At 51.0% G+C, this 20,567-nt stretch overlaps 1 protein-coding gene across 2 annotated transcripts in view; it reads right to left on the bottom strand.

Moving 5' to 3' along the window:
• Positions 1-6,770, bottom strand: part of Alpk3 (alpha kinase 3) — a 46,520-nt gene extending 39,750 nt beyond the window's left edge. Inside the window, exons 1-2 of one of the 2 annotated variants that reach the window (XM_006969983.4) lie at positions 6,587-6,770; positions 744-782 (exon numbers count right to left, since the gene is read on the bottom strand). In XM_006969983.4, the coding sequence (XP_006970045.2) occupies positions 744-782; positions 6,587-6,729 (182 nt within the window). In that variant the 5' untranslated portion in view covers positions 6,730-6,770. The remainder of the gene's footprint in view (positions 1-743; positions 783-6,586) is intronic. The other variant, XM_006969984.4, reaches the window with a different exon arrangement.
• Positions 6,771-20,567: the final 13,797 nt, after the last annotated feature.

The following is a 20,567-nucleotide window of genomic DNA, read 5'->3' as shown; positions in this document are numbered from 1 at the left end:
ACTACTCAGAAACCAGTTGGCTAGTCAGAAATCTTCCTCTGTGTAAAAAAAAAGGGGGAGACAACTGTCCCCAAACCTCTCAGTCTGGGATGGGACCCAGGAGGTGAGAAGTAGCCAGGAAACAGTCCCACCCTGATGGTAACAGGCAGTTCAGCCAGAGCTAGGGAGCTGTCTCCAGCCTGGCAGGTGAAAGGGGAGCTCTTCCGCTGGAAAGCCTTCACCACAGACTTGCTCAGGCTCTGAGCTGGCTCCAGAGTCAGAGGATCTACAGGACAGTGAGGTGGTCTTCTTTGATCTGACAGAGTTCTGAGTCTCTGGGAGTAGGGAGGGGTCAATGGAAAGGAAAATTCAAAGGAAGAAAAGGTAGCAGGTGAAGTTACAGGATGGCTGAGGAAAAAAATGTAAAAGGCAGGGCCACTAGTACAGGAAGATGGACAAGGCATCAGAGCTAGACATGTGTCTCCTGTGGCTGGCGGCTGCCTGCTGTGTCCCCGTGGCATCTGATCCAAAGGCAGAGGGCTGACACTGCAGCATCTCAGCGGCTCTTCCCCACATCTTCGTTCCTGAGACCCAGGCCCATGCAAGCGTCAACTCCGGTCCCTGTGAGCCCCATGCCTGTGTGAGTACCCTCTGACACCCTCCCCATCACCCCATGCAGCCTGGTTAGTGTGCAAGCAGTCACCCAGTGGCCTCTCGAGGCCTCTCAGAAGCAGTCGGAAGAACGTAATGCAATGTGCGTTTACCTTCCAGAGCTGGGGTGAGACAACCGGTTGCTTGATAAGCTAAGCAAAAACAGTAAATGGAATCATTAGGCCCAAAAGCAAGGAGAGGAGGCAAAATCAACAACAGTCACAAAGTATTAATCAGCCACCATCTGAGGCCCAGAAGCCCTTCTATTAAAAGGAACCAGCTGTCTTAGTTGGCCGCTCCTGTTAGCAGCGAGAGGCCTCACCACTGGACACCAATATATCTGAAACCGAGAGCTCGTTAAATACAGCCGAGTCCAGGAAATCGGTTAGGCAGGATGGAGGTCCCTGGCCGCTGTGCTTTGAGAGAAAGTTGTACGTCAGACATAAGTCTCTTTCCCCAGAGGGAGACCTATGCCTGTTCCCCGCCCACAGCATTACCAGCCTGGGGGTAACTGCTGCTTTAATTCTTGCCTTTGAGGAAGAGCAGCCTCCTTCCTGGAAATCCCTGCACAGGCTTGGAGAAGAAGACCCACCATTAATGTGTTAAAGTGTGGTTAAAGAGCAAGGCAAACGAGCCGGGAGAGCCAAGAGAAGGAAAACAGAGCAGTTAATTCAGCAGGAGCTAGAGACGCCCAGCTCCTCAGTCCAGCATCGCATCCCTGCTCAGGGACCTGGGGCACAGGACCGCCTGATCCTCCCTTAGGGAGCCAGATCCATACTTAAGCGGAGCACCAGCCCGTCGGTGATGAGCCGACTTGGACCGCTTCCTCCAGTAGACCCCAAGTCTTTGGGAGATGGCAAGGGCCATCCCACACACACACACACCCCTTCAATTTACCCTTCTTTACGGCACCCTAAGCTGCTCAGTGGCACTCAGGGAAGCTTACATTCCCATCTCTTGATAACTGGTCCCTCCTCTTTCATTGTGCCCGGGTTATGTGGATGCCACCAACATTCTTCCAAACTCCTAAGATCAAAACCTGCCATCTTGGCCTGGAGAGATAGCTCAGTGGTTAAGAGCACTGGCTACTCTTCCAGAGGACCCGGGGTTCAAGTCCCAGCAGCCACATGGCAGCTCACAACTGTCTGTTACTTCAATTCCAGGAGATCTGACACCTTCACACCAATGCACATAAAATAAAGTTAAATAAAATTATAAAAAAAAAACCCTGCCATCTTGAGCTCTTCCTTCTCCTGTTCCCACAAACCCAACCAACACTTCTTTCTCCTTTTCTAACACTCTGTCCTTGTGCTCCGATTTATCCTGACAGTTCCACACTTAACAGTGCGCCCCGCCCCCATCCCATAATCCTCTCACAGGCTGTTGTTTGGGTTTGGTTTTGGTTTTATTACCCTGTTTGCTTATGTGGTTGATTTTGGGGGCACAAAGTCCGATGTAACCCAGGCTGGCTTCAAACTTACTGTGTAGCCAGAAGTGATTTTGAATTCACAGTGATCCTCCTGCCTCAGCCTCCCAAGTGCTGTGATTACAGACATACACCACCAAACTTGGGAAACGCTGCAGTACACCTATGGCCCGTTTGTCCAGACTCAACTCACATCAACAGCTAAGGCCCAAAGTCTTCTTACAGTCCCTTCCACCACTCAGGTTCTAGGGCAGCCAAGCCCATCCAAGCATGGCCACATCCAGGGCTACCACTTCTTTCCCTTCCTCTGCTCAGCTAAACCCTGCCCGCACAGCCTTAAAATCTAGGTCTTTTTGTAACTTCTATGGCTCTTCACGTAGTGCTGGGCGTACAGTGGGTAACAGTGACTGTATTTGTGGGAGGAGAAGGAGGTGGAGGAGGAGAAGAGGGAGAGCATTTCAAGAAGGAAGGGTCCTGCCCCCTCCCCGCGGGCTGCCGCTCCAGAAGAGTCAGGAAGCGGGCACACACCGCAGGTGGGAGTTTTAAAAATCCTCTGGAGGCTGTGTGGGCAGAAGCTCCCTTAGTACTGGCAGCCCTAGTCTTTCCTGACCACGAATTGCCTTTGTCCGTCTCCTTGGAATTGAGAGATTTCCCCTTGAGTCTGGACCTCCTCCCTAGGAGGAGAGGCATTGGGCCAGCTTTCTAATTTACGACGGAAAATGACAGGTTCCACCTCCACGTGGGCAAGAGACTGAGTGGAAACAGGGTGTCCTCTCCATGCCTCTCGGGCTGTTTGTGAGGTTCTGTTTCTTGGCCCCATTGTCTTTCAGCCACACCTTAAATGCTTGTTTGTTAACGTTTTGTGTTTTTTTAAGGTTTTACTTTTATTATTTTAAAATGATTTATTTACACATGTGTATGTATGTGAGTGTACAAGCACCCTGCGAGGACAGAGGCATCGGATCCCTGGGAGCTGGAGTTCCAGGTGGTTTTGAGCCACCCAGTGTGGGTGCTGGGAACCCACACCAGAGCCTCTGAAAGCAGCACACACTCCTAACTATGGAGCCATCCCTCTGACCTGATCTCTATTATTTTTAATGATGTGTATGCAGTGAAGAGGATGTGTAGATGTGTGCAGATGCCATCAGAGGCCAGAAGATGGCATCAGATCCCCTGAGCTACAGTGACAGACAGTTGAGTGGCCCCGCTTAGATCTCGGGAACCAAATCTGTGTTCTCTAGAAAAGGAGAAAGTCCTCTCAACTGCTGAGCCATCTCTCCAGCCCCTTACCTTGCATGTTAATCGGGGGAGAAGGATCTGAGGCCTCCAAAGGTCCTCAAAAAGCAGAAGATCTGTTGAGGCCTGGCTGACTGACTGTGCTAGCGGAGGTGTGTGCTTCTGGGTGTGTAGAGGGCGGGGTGGGGCAGGGAAGGTCAGAGACATCTAATGTTGGAGTGGAAGGACTTGAGAGTTCTGGTCATGGTCCCATTGCAGAAGAGGAATTCAGAAAGCAAAGTGCTCCTTCTAAAGGAGCAAACAGACCTGGAAGAGCCAGGGCAGGCATGGAAGCTGGGGGCCTCCCATCGCCCTGCTCTCCATCTATTCTGGGACATAAAAAGGCCTCTAGAAAGTTCCGGCCCAATGCCTTAGTTTCCCTAACACCCTAGACAACCTGCCTTACCCAAGAGGAGCAGCAGAGGTTGTCTTGAAGTGGTCTGCAGTAATGCCACCGCCCTTCCGCTCCTAAGAGCCCACCAGGATCAGGGCCTTCTGGAAACAAGAGGCCAGCCAGGGGCTTGAGAACTTCTGAGTGCCGCACCAAAGCTAGTCAGTCATTGTTGTTTACTCTCAGCTTCGATTATTTAAAGTACTGTAGCCTATCCACATACTGCTTCCCTGGAGAGGCGAGGTCCTCACCTCACCGCTGGATAAGCAAAGAGATCGTCCACCAGATGGGACAGCCAAGCGGGACCTCAGGGAGCGGCAAAATATCCTTGAACTGACATGAGACTAGAAATCTCCCCAAGGATCGTGGGCAGGCAGGAAGTATGGAACACGTATAGATTCTGGAGGCCAGCCATATGGCAGTTGTCCATAGCTCCCAGGGAAAGCCCTGTCTCAGAGCCCTTGGGAAGGGTGTCTTAAGAGCCCCACAACAAGTCAGGTGGTGGCATCATCGGCGCACGCCTTTGATCCCAGCACTCAGAAGGCAGAGGCAGGGGGATCTCTGAGTTCGAGGCCAGCCTGGTCTACAGAGCGAGATCCAGTACTACACAGAGAAAATCTGTCTCAAAAAACAAAAACAAAAGATCCACCACAGATCTACAGAAAGGCAGACCCAGAATATTTTGGACCCAAACTGAGTGAGGGCAGAACTTGCCTCTCAGCCAGGACCTAGGGTTAGTCAGGGTTCTCAGCTGGGCTGGAGCTGAACACAGCTAGAAAAGTCCTCAAGCGACCCCTCTCTTTGTTTCTTGGGCTCCCTCCACCCCCACAGGCAGTCACTAGAGGGGCACAGTTCCCTCCTCCGACACAAGTCAGACCTTCCCATAGTCCTGGGAACTATCCCTCCGCCCACCCCACCCCAGCTCAGCCCGCTTCACAATCTTTTCCTTTTTTCTTGTCTTTTTTTCTTTCTTGTCTTCTCTCTCTCTCTCTCTCTCTCTCTCTCTCTCTCTCTCTCTCTCTCTCTCTCTCTCTCTCTTTCTTCCTTTGCCATGGTCTCATCCAGAGCCAAACAAACCTGGCTGCTCTTGTCAGGACCTGTGGGGGTTGGGGGGAAGGGGGGGTCTGTAGCCAGTTGGCAGGAGGTGAGAAAGTACAGGGGCAAAACTGTCCCAAGTCCAAGACTCGAGAAACCCTCACCCACTGCTCCTGTCCGAGGCCTTCAAATGGCCAACAAGAACAAAGAACAGCCTTCTAACAGCATCCCCATTGAGGTCCAAGGACTCAAGCCAGACAAGTTTTCTAACTTCCAGCCCTCCGCCTGGCACACTGAAAGAGTCTACCACAAGCTCAGCCAGGAAGCAGCCCCATGCCCAAGCCTCCAGCCTTGCTGCTCAGAGCCCAGATCCTGAACCCGCTCCACTCTGCCCGGCTTCCAAACCATCCTCTCTTCCCTTCCTCCACTGCTACATCTCCAAGAGAAATCCTGCTCCCTCTTCTCCTCCTTTCACTAGTATTGACAAAAGCCAGATACAGAAAGAAGCAATGCCCAGATAAGTCACAGCGACAAGTGAGAGAAACGTGAGGTTCTCACTGGGAAGTCAGCTTCGCTGAGGACTACAGTAAATGTCTACATTTCATTGCCATGTCCCACCGAGCCAGTAACTGGGGAAAGGGAGCCCCACCCCAACCCCCTGCAGCCCAGGAGCCTGGTTAAGTCTGACTCAGTCACTAACACCAGCCCTCAGCCCTGCCCCAAACATGTGACACCATTTGCAGAGTTTTATGCAGAAACAGGTTCCGGTTACATATGAACTTTTCCACCTCCAAGGTCAATAGGACTCAGCCGATCCAGGAGGAAGTGCCCAGGGCTTTTCCTGAATGTCATTGGTGCTTGTGTGTGTGTGTGTGTGTGTGTGTGTGTGTGTGTGTGTGTGTGTGTGCTCTTGAGAGCAGACGTCTGCAGACAGTGTCTCAGAGAAGCAACTTCTGTACAATACACAAGCCAAATTCTGTGCTAAGAAATAATACCTATTCCAAGAGTCACACTGTCATATGCCTGGGCTGCCCACAGAGGGCAGGAAGTTTGTCTGAGGGGCAAATGTGCATTGAGTGTCTGCGTCTTTGGGTGTCTTTCCAGAAGCTTGCCTATTGTCTGTGTATCCTTGTATCTAGGAATAACAGCTACTAAACAGTCTTCAAACTTCCTTCTCTCCAAGGCAGCCAATGAAGGGTTCTTGTGTCCCACCCCTACCGGTCTTGAAACTGGGCAGGGCCATTGACTCCCTCCCTGGTTTCCCAGACAGGGCCACCTGTCACCACCTGGCACCCCTTCCTCTCAACCAGACACAACACGGTGCTGGAAGGCCGAAGCCCTGGGCCCAGAGGAGGAACCTGAGTTACCCCACTCATCTCTGTCTCTCACTCTAAGCTAAATAGCCTCCCCTGGCTCCCCCACACCCACCCAACGGCAGCTCCCCCTCCTTTGAAGCAGAGGAATTTCAGCCACTCTGGATCCCCTTATCACTAACAGTGGAATTCAGCCCTGGGAGTCGTCCGGTGTGGGGTGAGGGAAATAGGAAAAGTCTCAGGCCTCTGTAAAACAGCCTCAAAGGCGCCTTTCTCCTCTCTTGGGCCGCACATTTGAGGCACACGGGGTCTCAGGGGGTCAAAAGAGTACCATGAGGGTCTCTTCTGGCCCTGTTCTGTCCCCCAGACCTTAGGGGTTGAGAAAGCTCGAGGGCACGGGCCTCACCCCAGGCCTCCATAGCTTCGGGTCGCTTCTGAGAGCCTGGCCACACCCGGCCACCACCCAAGGGACAGCAGATCGGAGCCCCGGGCGACCCAGGGCCGGGGGCGACTCACCTAGTCTCCGGCCGCACGCTGAGCAGATAGCTGCGACTAGCCGGGCCGGGCGTCCACACCGGCCCGTCGTCCTCGCCATCGCCACCCGCCCCTGCCCGTCCACCCAGGCCCCAGCCCCGGCCCGCGGCCCTCCGCGACCCCATGCCACCGCCGCCCCTGCCTCCAGCCCCGGCTCCTGCGACGCTGACGCGCGCCCCTATTTATAGCCCAAGGCTGCTGTCACCTGCTGCTGTCCCTCCCCCGGACCAGCGCGACTCCTCCAGCCTGACCCGAGGGCCAGGGCGGCCTGCAGAGAAACGCTGTGAATGCCGGCCCGAGGCAGAAAGAGAGGGTGCCTAGAACCCAGGCCTCCCCACAACCGTCCTCGGGCTCCCTTCCAGTTTTCCGAGAAGCTTTTAGAGAGAAAGAGCGAGGCAGAGGCCCGAGCAAAGGAGAGCTTGAGATCCTGAGACCCACTGACGGCCACCAGGGCAGCGGTCTTTAGGCCAACTTAGAGAAACTCTGTTAGCGACCCCCCTCTGTCCAAAGGAGCCCAAGATTCCTGGGCACACATTCCGAGTCTCCCCAGAACCCTTGCCAGTGTCTACCATATATTATTAGCGGCTCAACAAAGGCTTCTAGAACCTCTTCGACCCACCCCTTCAGGCTTCCTTTCCTAAGGTCAGAAGGGGGAAAATGATGATTATATCCCTCAACATTTCCAGGGTAAGCTGCTAAGCACTGCCTAAACCTGGCGCTTACTTTTGGGGGCGTCCACAGTGGATTTATCTGTCTCTTCCACGTCCCTGCATCTAGAGAACGCCATGGAATGCAATCCCTCTGTTGTATTCGGGTCCCCACTGTTTGGAAACGGCTTTCCCCCACTGTGTGGCTACACTCCCCTCCTCCTCTGACCTTAGCCCACTGCAGTCTGACTCAGGTTAGCTCATTCACGGTCATGTCCTGACCACAGACCCAGCCCGTGCCAATTAGAAGTCTTCACCAAAATAGTCTCTTCTTCTCTCTCAGCCCTGCCTTCAAGGCAAGCACTGGGACTATCGGTGTGTGTGTCGTCATTCCTGACTTACCAAAACATTCTGTTAAAAAAGTATTGCAGTTTACTTAGTATGTGAGTGTGCATGTGCACATGTGTGTTCACTAAGGTGTACAGAGAACATGTAGATAAAATCACATAAAGGTCAGAAGTGGAGAGATGGCTCAGCACTTAAGAGTATGTTTTTGTTTGTTTTTGTTTGTTTGTTTGTTTGTTATGGTTTTTTGAGACAGGGTTTCTCTGTGTAGCTTTGTGCCTTTCCTGGAACTCACCTGTAGACCAGGCTGGCCTCAAACTCACAGAGATCCACCTGCCTCTGCCTCCTGAGTGCTGGGATTAAAGGCGTGCGCCACCACCGCCCAGTCAAGAGTATGTATTACTCTTGCCGGAGACTCAAGTTCAGTGTTCAGTTCCCAACACCTTCATCAGACTGCTCAGAGCTGCCTGGATGTCTCTGGTCTCCTCAGGCACCCACACTCACATACATACATAGAGAGAGGGAGAGGGGGGAGGAGGAGGAGGAGGGGGGGGGGAGGAGGAGGAGGAGGGGGGGAGGAGGAGGAGGAGGAGGGGGAGGAGGAGGAGAAGGCCTATCCCTCCCCCTAGGTCCCAATGGCAAACCAAGGTACAATTCCACCAAAGTTCACTCTGGGGAGCCCTGGTCAGGCATGTGGGTGGCCTTGAAGCAGCCACAGCCGGGACTGCACCCAGCAGGGTGGTGAAGCCCTGTGGCTGTGTAGAGGGAGTCCCCTCCCTTCGTCCTTCCCTGCCCACTACTCTAGCCCTTCCTTGAAGCCACATGCAATTACAGCAGAACTGTATTCAACCGGTTGGGAGGGGTGACCAAGTACTTGAGTGAGGGTCCCATGACCCTCTCCATCCCTTCTTCTCTGAAGGAACATCAACCGTCGACAGGCCCGCCTCAGACGCTCAGGTGGTCTTCTGCAAGCAGACATGGCTGATCGATGAAGACAGTGGCAGTGTGCTCTGGAAGACAGTCCTGTACAGCAGGACAACTTACGGACTTTCTCCTGTCTTTCCACCAAAGAGGGCTTGGGGATCAGCTTGGGTCATCTGATCTGCTTGGCAGCAGGAATACTTTTTTCTTTTCTTTTTTTTGGGTTTTTTTTGTTTGTTTGTTTGTTTTTTGTTTTTTGTTTTTTCGAGGCAGGGTTTCTCTGTGTAGCTTTGCGCCTTTCCTGGAACTCGCTTGGTAGCCCAGGCTGGCCTGGAACTCACAGAGATCCTCCTGCCTCTGCCTCCCGAGTACTGGGATTAAAGGTTTTTTTCTTTTTTAATTAACGTAACTTCCTTACATTTTCTTTTCTTTCCTCACTCCAAACTCCCCCTTGTTCTCTCTCTCTCTCTCTCTCTCTCTCTCTCTCTCTCTCTCTCTCTCTCTCTCTCTCTCTCGCTCTGTTTCAAATTCACAGCCTCGGCCAGGCAGTGGTGGCGCACACCTTTAATCCCAGCCCTCAGGAGGCAGAGGCAGGAGGATCTCTGTGAGTCTGAGGCCGGCTTACTCTACAGAGGGAGTTCCAGGACAGCCAAAGCTACACAGAAAAAAACTTTATTGAAAAAAAAAAATAAATAAAAGTTCCCTTAATCAATTCATGGCCTCTCTCTATTTTAATTGTTACATATATATATATGTATGTTACATATATATATATATATGTATTCCTAAATATATAAATACAATATACATTCAAGTCTGTGTAATGTTATTTATATGTATATGTTTTCAGGGCTGACCATTTAGTACTGGATAATCAGCTGGTGTGCTCTTCCCCGAGGAGACTGTTTCTCCTGCTCTCGGGGTTCCTTAGTTGCCTGTAGCAGTTTGTCTAGGGCCCTGTGAGCTTTCCCTTGCCATGTTAGCATCCTTGTATCATCCTGTTCAGGCCATGTTTAGGCAGCCATGTTGGTGAGACTCCGTGATTATAGCTTCTGACATTTCCACGAGACACAATCTCACAGGCAACTTCTCCATCCTCTGGGTCTTACTCTCTTCAACAACTACCCCAGCCTGAGGCACAGGGCTTGTGTCATGATCGCGTGCCCCCGCACATCTTTGTTCTTGGGTCTCTAGAGATGCACATGTTAAATTTCCTTCTCCAGCCACAGCGCCAGCCTTCAGATATTTGCAGTTTTGGTTCATTGGTTTGGGTCTTGTGAGCACTCACACGTCAGGCTAGGACTGGGGTCACATGATCTAATAAGAGAGACAAACACACAAAACAGTGCAAGGGGCCACATACAATTACAGTCCTAGAGAGACGGACATAAAATCAGAAATAGAAATAGAGTGATTAGTTCGGCCTGAGGATTTGGTTAGGAAGGAAATAAAGCTTGAGCATGATTTTTAAAATAGGTGCTCACCAAGTAGACTGTGGGGAAGACAGACTATTCCAGATAGAGCAGGTAGTAAGCATAAATATGGGAGATATGCTTGCCACACAAGTGTACAAGAGATGGGAACTCAGAGTGGCAGTCACCGCTAGACAGGAACCCGAGTCTGGAGGCCTAGTCTAGCCCACTGTGGAACTAGACTTGCCTAGACCACTTCTCCCGTGACGGTAGATAGTATATCACTACATCTATACCACCCTGGTGACCCTCCAGCCTCACCCCCACCTTCCTAAAATGATATTAGCATCTCTCAGGGTCTATACACATTAACAACTTTTTCCACAGATTATTCCCTTGACTTCTAAACCTTTTCAACATGAGCTACTGCTCTCCTACATTTTCTGAACTTCTAATAAAGTCCTTTCCATGAAAAAGGCAAAATCCTTCAAAGAATTTTTTTTTGAGATTTAGTTGTTCTTCATTGTATGTGTATGGTGTATACACCTAGTACCTCTATGTGTCTGTGCACCACGTAAATACAGTGCCCACAGAGGCTGGAGGAGGGTTGGAGACCCTGGAGATAGAGATGTGAGTCAGCCACCATGTGGGTGCTGGAATGGGCCCAGGTCCTCCAGAAAAAGTCAGTGCTTTTAACCACTGAGCCATATCTCCAGCCCAGGAAGGTAAAACTCTTCCCCTTTTTGCTGTGGTTTATTTAGAACTCATCTTCCTCAGGCTCCCTTTCCTTCCTGTCTAGAACTTTGCCAGCTTCTTGTGATCTGAAGATTTTGTTTTGTTTTGTTTCTGCTTTTTCCTTTTTCGAGACGAGGTTTCTCTGTGTAGCCTTGGCTGTCCTGGAACTCACTCTGTAGCCCAGGCTGGCCTCAAACTCACAGAAATCTGCCTGCCTCTGCCTCCCTAGTGCGCTACGTAAAAGCATGCGCACCATCACTATCTTGCATGCTTAACTTTTTTTATGTGTATGGGTGTTTTGTCTGCATGAATTTCACTCCTGAGTATCATGTCCATGCAGTGCCCAATGGAGGTCGGAAGGGGCCATCAGATTTCCTGGAATTGGAGTTACGCATGGTTGTGAGCTGCCATGTGGGTGCTGGGATTCAGACCCAGGACCTCTGGAAGAGCAGCCCGTGCTCTTAACTGCTCAGCCATCTCTCCAGCCCCTGTTGATTTGTTTTTTTGAGGCAGGGTCTCACTGTGTACCTCAGGCTGGCCTGGAACTCATGGATCACCCATCTCAGCCTTCCAAGTGCTGGGATTACAGCTGCGCACCAGCACACTTTTTTTTTTTTCTGAGACAGGGCTTCTCTGTGTAGCTTTGGTGCCTGTCCTGGAACTCACTCTGTAGCCCAGGCTGGCCTTGAACTCACAGAGATCTGCCTGCCTCTGCCCCATTAGTGCTGTGCTGGGATTAAAGGCGTGCGCCACCACCGCCCGGCTGACCTCATTCTGATGTATGTATCAGTTCTCTCCTTACATCCTGGATTTTGGAGACCCTGTCTTCAAAAGCAAATGGAAGCAGGCTAGAGAGGGTGCTCATAGTAACAAACACTTACTGCTCTTAGAGAGGGCCAGCATTTGGTTCCCAGCACCCACCTGGTGGCTCACAGCCAACCATGTACCTCCAGGTCCAGGGGATCCAGGGTTTCCTTCTGTTTCCTACCAGCACCAAGCACACACACGGTGGACATACATACATGCAGGTGAACATTCACACCACCAAATAAAAGTAAACACATATTCTTAAAAAGAAAGAAAAAAATACCCAGACCCCCAAACGAAGCAAGAGCCACTGTACACCGAGCGCTGTCCACACCAGGCTCCTGTCCACACCAGGCTCCTGTCCACACCAGGCTCCTGTCTACACCAGGCTCCTGTCCACACCAGGCTCCTGTCCACACCAGGCTCCTGTCCACACCAGGCTCCTGTCCACACCAGGCTCCTGTCCACACCAGGCTCCTGTCCACACCAGGCTCCTGTCCACACCAGGCTCCTGTCCACACCAGGCTCCTGTCCACACCAGGCTCCTGTCCACACCAGGCTCCTGTCCACACCAGGCTCCTGTCCACGCCAGGCTCCTGTCTACACCAGGCTCCTGTCCACGCCAGGCTCCTGTCCACACCAGGCTCCTGTCCACACCAGGCTCCTGTCCACACCAGGCTCCTGTCTACACCAGGCTGCTGTCCTGCATCAGCCTGTCTGGTGACTCGGCCAGCACCAGGCAGCAGGTACACTGACCTCGTCCTCTCACAGACCCTCACCTTCCCTTCGCTTCAGCAACCCAATCAAATGCTTGCCACTCTAACCTGGTCACCAGGAATCCCTCCACCTCTAAGGTGCCAGCCCGTCACCCGTCTCCCTCCCGGGCCCACACTTGTCTTTGTGGCAGCTCTGGACCTCCCTCCTCCGGAATCCTTATGCTGTCTCACTTCTTCCTCAGCCACCATGCCCCAGCTCCACACACATGGGAACGTAATGTTCAGTGGACAGTAAGTACTTCACCTGTACGCTGGATAGTCTTACGTCAGCTTGACACAAGCTAAAGTCATCTGAGAGGAGGGACCCCAGTAAGCCCCAGCAGGGCGGTGGTAGCGTGTTCACACCTTTAATCCCAGAACTCAGGGGGCAGAGGCAGCGTGTGAGTTTGCGGCCAGCCTGGTCTACAGAGTAAGTTCCAGAACAGCCAGGGCAACACAGAGAGACCTTGTCTCAAAAAAGAAGAGAAATGCCTCCATAAGATCAGGTTGTAGGTAAGCCTGCATGGCATTATTTAAATTAGTGATTGATGGCGGAGGGCCCGACCCATTGTGGATGATGTCATCCCCGAGCTGGTGGTCCTGGGTGTTGTAAGAAAGCAGGCTGAGCCGGGCAGCGGTGGCACAGGCTTTTAATCCTAGCACTCGGGAGGCAGAGCCAGGTGGATCTCTGTGAGTTCCAGGCCAGCCTCATCTGCAGAGTGAGATCCAGGACACCAAAGCTACACAGAGAAACCCTGTCTCAAAAAACCAAAAAAAAAAAAAAAGAAGAAGAAGAAGAAGAAGAAAAGAAAGAAAGAAAAGCAGGCTGAGCAAGCCATGAGGAAGGAGCAAGCCAGTAAGCAGCACCCACCTCCAAGGCCTCTGTACTAGGTCCTGCCTCCAGGTTCCTGCCCTGTTTGGGTTCCTGCCCCGACTTCCTTCAGTGATGAACAGTGTTGTGGAAGTGTAAGCCAAATAAACCTGTTCCTCCGCAGCTTGCTTTTTGCTCATGGTGTTTCATCGCAGCAATGGGAAGCCTGACTAAGACATCCTGTGCTTGACTCAAGTGGTGCTTGCTGCTTGCCCTTCTACTAAGTTGATCTTGTAGACGCCTAGCCTAGGATCTGGCTAAGGGCTCCATCTTGCTCAAGGGAGGAGCGCTGTTTATGATGTCCAACCTGAATCCAGTTTTTGGAGCCTGGCCATCCATTCACACTCTCCCAAACTGACATTTTCCTTTTCCTCCTCTAACTCTTCCAAACAAGACCCCAGGAAGTTGGGTGTGGTGGCCCATGGCTGTAATCCCAGCACTTGGAGGCCTGCCAGGAATCCAAGGCTGCCAGGGCTACATAGTGAGTTTCAGGTTAGCCTAAACTAAAATGTGAAACTATGTCTCAACAGAAAAAAAGAAAAAGAAAAAGAAAGGAAGAAAAGAGAAAGCAAAGAAAAGGACCGGACTTCCAATGAGGGCCTGGGAAGGGGCAGCAGCAGCTGTCAGGGTGAGGTGAGCCAGTGGGCCAGGAGATGGATCAGAGACCAGACTTTCAGTGGAAACAAACAAGGAACCTGAGAAGCCCAAAGAAAACGCCTTGGGGATGCACCTCCTGCCACAGGTGGAATTCAGAAATCCAGCAAGAGGGCTGGAGAAATGATTCAGCAGTTAAGGGCACTGGTTGTTCTTCCTGAGGACCCAGGTTCAATTCCCAGCACCCACAGTGGCTCACAATCGTCTACAACTCCAGTTCCATGGGATCGGATGCCCTCCTCTGGCCTCTATGGACACCAGGCACGTACACAGTGTACATGCCTACACACAGACAAAACACCCATAAACGTGAAATTACAAATATAATTAATTAATTAAAAAAGAAATCTCTGGGGCTGCAGAGATGGCTCAGTGGTTAAGAGCACTGACTGCTCATTCAGAGGACCTGGGTTCAATTCCCAGCACCCACGTGGCAGCTCACAACTCTCTGTAACTCCAGTTCAAGGGGATCTGACACCTTCACACAGACATACATGCAGGAAAAACACCAATGCACATAAAATAAAAATAAATACATTTTGGGTTGGGGATTTAGCTCAGTGGTAGCAAGCGCAAGGCCCTGGGTTTGGTCCTCAGCTCCGAAAAAATAAAAAATAAAAATAAATTTTAAAAAAGAAGAAATCTGGCAAAAAGCAAGCTGTGGCTGAGATGATGGTGACTCTTTCCCCTTCCTATTTAAAATCTGGACTCTTTGCCATAGCACCTTTTGGCATGTGTAGCTGGAATTAGTGTTGTCTTAGAACTGCCATCCAGTATAACACACTTTTGTAAATAACAATAATTAAAAACAGAAATAAAGATTCTAACTTCCCCTTCCTCACTCCCATCAGCCCACTGTTTCTTCAAAGCATGGGGGTGGGAGGCTGGGGAGGGGGGAGCTGGGTATGGTGGCTCAGGCTGGGGAGTGGGGTGCTGGGTATGGTGGCTCAGGCTGGGGAGGGGGGTGCTGGGTGTGGTGGCTCAGGCTGGGGAGGGGGGTGCTGGGTATGGTGGCTCAGGCTGGGGAGGGGGGTGCTGGGTGTGGTGGCTCAGGCTGGGGAGGGGGGTGCTGGGTGTGGTGGCTCAGGCTGGGGAGGGGGGTGCTGGGTATGGTGGCTCAGGCTGGGGAATGGGGTGCTGGGTATGGTGGCTCACGCCTGCACCTTGGAGGCAGTGGGAAGGAAGACTGGTATGAGCTAGGTGCTAGCCTGAGCTACATAGTGAGACCCTGTCCCAGAAAACAAAAGGAAAAGAGCAAAGCAGGAGAACTGCTCTGAGTTCAAGACGAGCCTGGGCTACCCCGGGAGACCCTGTCTCAGAAAACTAAACAGAAACACCACAGGGCAAAGTGCGGTTACCGGGCAAGAACACCAGCTCTGAAGAACAGACTGGCTTCTGTCCATGTCACGGCAACCTCTGTGTCCGAGTGACTGCTGTCCCCTCCCAGGGCCCCCAGACCCCGGCTTCCCAGCCGTTCTGCTCCACAGCTTTCTGTCTGCCGTGGCTGGCCTTCCCTCACACGGCTGTGAGGGTTATCCAGTGTTTGCCTTTCCCTGAGATATGAACCCTTCCTTCCTGAACTTCTCAGAAGAGCCCAAGGGAGACCAGTTCCCTTATCGAGCTGTGACAGGTTAGCCGACCTGGGTGACAAAGTACAAACAATGGACTCCCATGACTGTGCCATTGAGAATGGCCAGATGACAATGTCTGAGGGCTAACTTGATCTCCTAGAGACCAGAGTCAGTGCCCCCGACTGGCACAGGAGTAAAGAGAGGGAAGAATCAATGGCCACAGCTCTAAGGGAGGAAACTGAGCAGGGTCCAGTCGGGGCGGGCAAGACGGGAACTTGGCATCATTAAGTATCCCTCAACCTTGATCCCCACCCTGGCATCACTGGACCTCAGCACTAGCTAGAACGTCCATCCTGGAGGCACCCAGCCCCTGCATATACAACTCCAGGCTGTGAAAAACACCCCTCCCGTGCGCATCCCACCTCATTTCTCCCTGATTCTAAATTAAGCTCCATTCTGAGACCACAGAAGCCTAACTTCTCTTGTGAGAAGACGCAGACACACGACCCGTGGGATATCTTTTCATTGTCCTTGTTTGGTTCTTGAGACAGGGTCTCACTATGTGGTGGCTTTGGATGACATGGAACTTGCAATGTAGACCAGGCTGGCCTTAAACTCAGAGATCTGCTGCCTACCTCTGCTTCCAGAATGCTGGGGTTAAAAGGTGTGCACCACCACACCTGACTTTCTTTTTAAATGTGTGCGGTGCACGCATGTACACTTGGCCTTGTGGGACATGTAGAGGCCAGAGGTGGATGTCTTTCCATGACTACTTTTCGAGGCAAGGTCTCTGAGTGAACTGGAAGCTGACTGTGCTAGACTGGCTAGCCAGTGAGTCCTCAGGACCCTCTTGTTCCCACTCCCCTCAGTCCAGCGTTGAGATCACAGGCGTGTGCTACGACACTAGCTTTTCTGTTTTCCTTTGCTTTTTGTTTGTTTCTGAGACAGGGCCTCTCTGCATAGCTATGGCTGTCCTGGATCTCCCTCTGTAGACCAGACTGGCCTTGAACCCAGAGATCCACCTGCCTCTGCCTCCTGAGTGCTGGGATTAAGGCGTGCGCCACCACCGCCATCCCCCCCCCCCCCCCCAGGCATCACTCAGCTTTTTTACTAACTCAGATCCTCATGCTTGCACAAGCACGTTAACCAGCCAGTCATCTCTCCGGCCTGGTGTCTCCTTGCTTGATGACACATCCACTCCCTCCAACAGTTCCTTGCTCGAGAAATGGCTCAGAGAGCCTCCGGTCGCAAGCTCTTCCTCTCTCGACATGTCCACCTGGCTACTGTGCCACGAAGCACCACAGTTTATGTGAGCCTCTCAGAGCAATGTAGAGCAAAATCATCAGTAACCTCCCTCTAGCCTGGAGACTTCCTAGACCTTATTTTGTGGTTTTGGCCCCCATGTAGACTCATAGCGAGGTGACCTTTCCCACCAGCATGGCACACGACTGTGTCACAGGTCACTTAGGAGTTCCTAGCTTCCCCTCCAAGCTCTGCAGACTGGTGGCCTGTCTCAGCATTAGCACTTCAGCTGAATCTGTGAGCCTCCATACTCCTGTATTTCCCCCTCTTCATCCTCCCTATTCTAAAGTCAAGTCCCAGCTCTGAGTCCAACAGATCTCTGCTGGTCTGTGTACCCATGCGATCCTATTACCTCATAGTGTAGGCTCTCCTTCCTGCAAGCTGATCTGGCCCGTGTGTGTGTGTGTGTGTGTGTGTGTGTGTGTGTGTGTGTGTGTGTGTCCACCCCAGGTAAGCCAGACAAGCACTCCAGCGCTGAGCTACATCCCTGTCCTCTTTCTTACTTTTTGGGTTTTTTTTTTGTTTGTTTGTTTGTTTTGTTTTGTTTTTTTGAGACAGGGTCTCACTAAGCTGTAAAGGCTACATTTGAACTCATTCGTAGCCTGGGAGGCCTTGAAGTTTGAATCCTCCTGCCTCAGCCTCTAAGCATCTGGGATTACAGGCCTGTTCCACTGGGCCATGTCACGACTCTTGAATGCTTGTCTCATCTCCCTCCAAAAGCTTAGGTAGCACTCAGCTCAGGCAGCTGAGCCTCTGTTCCAAGATGGTGGGGCCCCCAGGTCCCGCCCTTCTGGGATGAGCTAGTCAGTCTGGCATGTTCCTATCCTGGGACTGGAGATGTGGCCACAGCTGTGTTGGACTAGGTGGGCACCAGTTAAAGGATTACAGGCAACAAGAAGGCTCTCTGATTCTAGTTTGATTGGAAGGGGAATTTGGGTCCCCAAAGTAGAGCTACCCAGCTAGGTATTCTCTCCATCCTACATACTCTGAACACATGCCAGACTGCTACACGGCCAGGCACTTTCCTGAGGAAAGGGTAAATGGGGTCACAGGTTAGTTAGTTAGTTAGGCCCAGAAAAACCAACTCACCTCACGTTAGCCTCTCCTTCTAGGGCAAACCGGCCCTTTCTTCCCTCCCCCACTCCCATGCTGAGGCTTGAACCCTGGCCTTGAGAATGCCTGGCAAGTGCTCTACATCGAGCTCTACCCTAGCCTATTTCTCATTTTGAGACAGGGCCTTCTCACTCTTCTCAGTCACCCAGCGTGGCCTAGAGCTTGGTGATCCTTCCCTCCGCGTCCCAAGTGGCCAAGATTTCAGGCTTGTGGTCCCAGGGCTTCCTGTGGCTTACCCTCCCTCTCCTATACATCTGCATCTTCTCATTCTTTTGAATTTCCAAATGCCTCTCTGTAACAACTGTTCCCATTCCTGCCCACGCAAGGAATGCCACCAACAAATTGAGCCACCACCGACCCGCCCCACCCACCTCCCATCACCCTCCCCACCAACGACAGGGGTTGAACCTAGAACCTCGAGCACACTAGGCAATGTTCTAGCACTGAGCCACACATCCGGCACTACCACGACTTCTAGCCCAGGCAGGGCTTGAACCTCCTCCTCATCCCAGGCCAGTGTCATCGGGCCTGGCCCTTCCACTGCTTTCCTTCATTGCCATCACCTCCTCAGTTTTTGAGTCTTTTCTATTTAGCTATAGCTGGCCTGGAACTCACTCTGTAGACCAGGCTAGCCTCGAACCTGTAGAGATCCTCCTACCTCTGCTTCCCAAGTGCTGGGATTACAGGTGCGGACACTATACCTGACTCTTTTGAGTTAAAGGTCATTGTAGCCCAGGCTGGCCTCTTTTTGTTTGTTTTTGTTTTTTGTTTTTCGAGACAGGGTTTCTCTGTGTAGCTTTGCACCTTTCCTAGAACTCACTTTGTAGACCAGGCTGGCCTCGAACTCACAGAGATCCACCTGGCTCTGCCTCCCGAGTGCTGGGATTAAAGGCGTGCGCCACCACTGCCTGGCTCAGGCTGGCCTCTTGAACTCCTGGTTTTTCCTTCCCTTACCTCCCCAGTGTTGTGATTAAGGCGTGTGCCACCTCCCTAGCTTTGGCTCCATTTTAAAATCATATCCAAAAGCCTCTTCAGAGCTGGCCTTGGAAGGAAATGTGAAACCCCCACAGGCAGAGCTTCTTAGACAGTATCAAGCCTCTAATCCCAGCACTAGGGAGGCAGAGGCAGGCGGATCTCTGTGAGTTCTAGGCCAGCCTGGTCTACAGAGCGAGATCCAGGACAGCCAGGGTTAGATAGAGAGACCCTGTCTCCAAAACCAAACCAACAAGCACATTAGCCATGCCCATTTTCAGAGAATAGAGGTAAAGGTCCATGCTCTGACTTTAGTAGATCAGGACCATGGCTATCTATGTGATACCATGTCTACCCTTGAAGTTAGTGATACTACAGGTCTGTGGTCACTTAGTCACTCAATATGATGGGGCCCCTCTCAGCTGGAATTGGCATAAATGGTTTTATCATATTTTGTGATCCATTTTCCATATGATCAATAACATATTTATTGATTTGCAGTATTCTTGCACTAAACACAGTTTAAATTTGAAAATTAAAAACAAAACCCACTGGGTGTGGTGGCTTGCACCAGTCATTTTGGAACTTGGGAACCTGAAGCAGACCAATGTTCATGAATTTGAGGCCAGCACATACTACATAGTGAATTTCAGGCTAGTCTGTGCTAGAGATGAAACTGTCTCTATGCACACACACATATTTTTAAAATTTTTATATTTATTTATTGGTTTTTCAAGACAGGGTTTCTCTGTGTAGCTTTGTACCTTTCCTGGAACTTGCTCTGTAGCCCAGGCTGGCCTTGAACTCACAGAGATCTGCCTGCCTCTGCCTCCAAAGTGCTGGGATTAAAGGCGTGTACTACCACCGCCCAACAAATTTTTATTTTTTTAAGACAGAGTCCCATGTATTCAGGCTGGCCTTGAACTCACTATGCAGCCTAGGCTGGCCTTGAACTCCCAATCCTCCTGTATCCATCTGCCAAGACTGCAGGTGTATACCATCACTCCCAGCATAATAAAAACATATTTGAAGGCCACTACACTGTACAATGAACTAGTTCAAGAACTCATCTGGATGCAGGTCCCTAAAGTGCCTAGATGACAAGATTTGAAGATGCCTGAAAATTATCAATGGACAGAAAGTCCAATTTGGAAGAGTTAACAAAAGGCAAATGTAATAGAAAATAACTTAGTATGTAAAAGCAAAAACCTGATACAAATTGCAATACAAATAAATGTACTGGGAATGCAGTTCAGTGGTAGAATGTGTGTGTGTGTGTGTGTGTGTGTGTGTGTGTGTGTGTGTGTGTGTGTACACAAAAGTAAAATGACAACTATTTGCTGGGTAGGATCTTTTCCATTTTGTGTAGATTTTAGTCAAAAAGTAAATGAATAAGTAAAACACTGTAAGTGATAAAGTGATAGTCTTCTCTACTTGGGCATAAACATATGTACATTGAGAAGATAGATCAAGCCAAGTTCAAGATACCCAAGGACATAAAACAATCTCATTATCTGGCAGATGAGAGAACCCAGGACCAAATGACTGTGAACAGGGACCAGGAATGAGCATTTCTGATTTCTAGTTACTGGCTTTCTCCATTCTCTTACACTGCTCTTGAGATCACCCAAGAAAAATTATAAAGTCTTTGTGGTGGTGATGCCTGTAATCTTATTATTCAGGAAGCCGAGGCAGCCAACCTGGCTGCAAAGCAAGACTCTGTCTCCATAAAACAAAACAAAAAGGACTAGGAGGTGGCTCAGTGGTAGAGCACTTGTCTAGTATGCCCAACACCCTAGGACATAACTGCTATCATCATTATACCATAAATTCAATTATGAACATGCCAAAGGACTGG

The sequence above is a fragment of the Peromyscus maniculatus genome, chromosome 1 (assembly GCF_049852395.1).
Source record: "Peromyscus maniculatus bairdii isolate BWxNUB_F1_BW_parent chromosome 1, HU_Pman_BW_mat_3.1, whole genome shotgun sequence".
NCBI lineage: Eukaryota > Metazoa > Chordata > Mammalia > Rodentia > Cricetidae > Peromyscus > Peromyscus maniculatus.
This window is presented reverse-complemented; position numbering and strand designations above follow the sequence as displayed.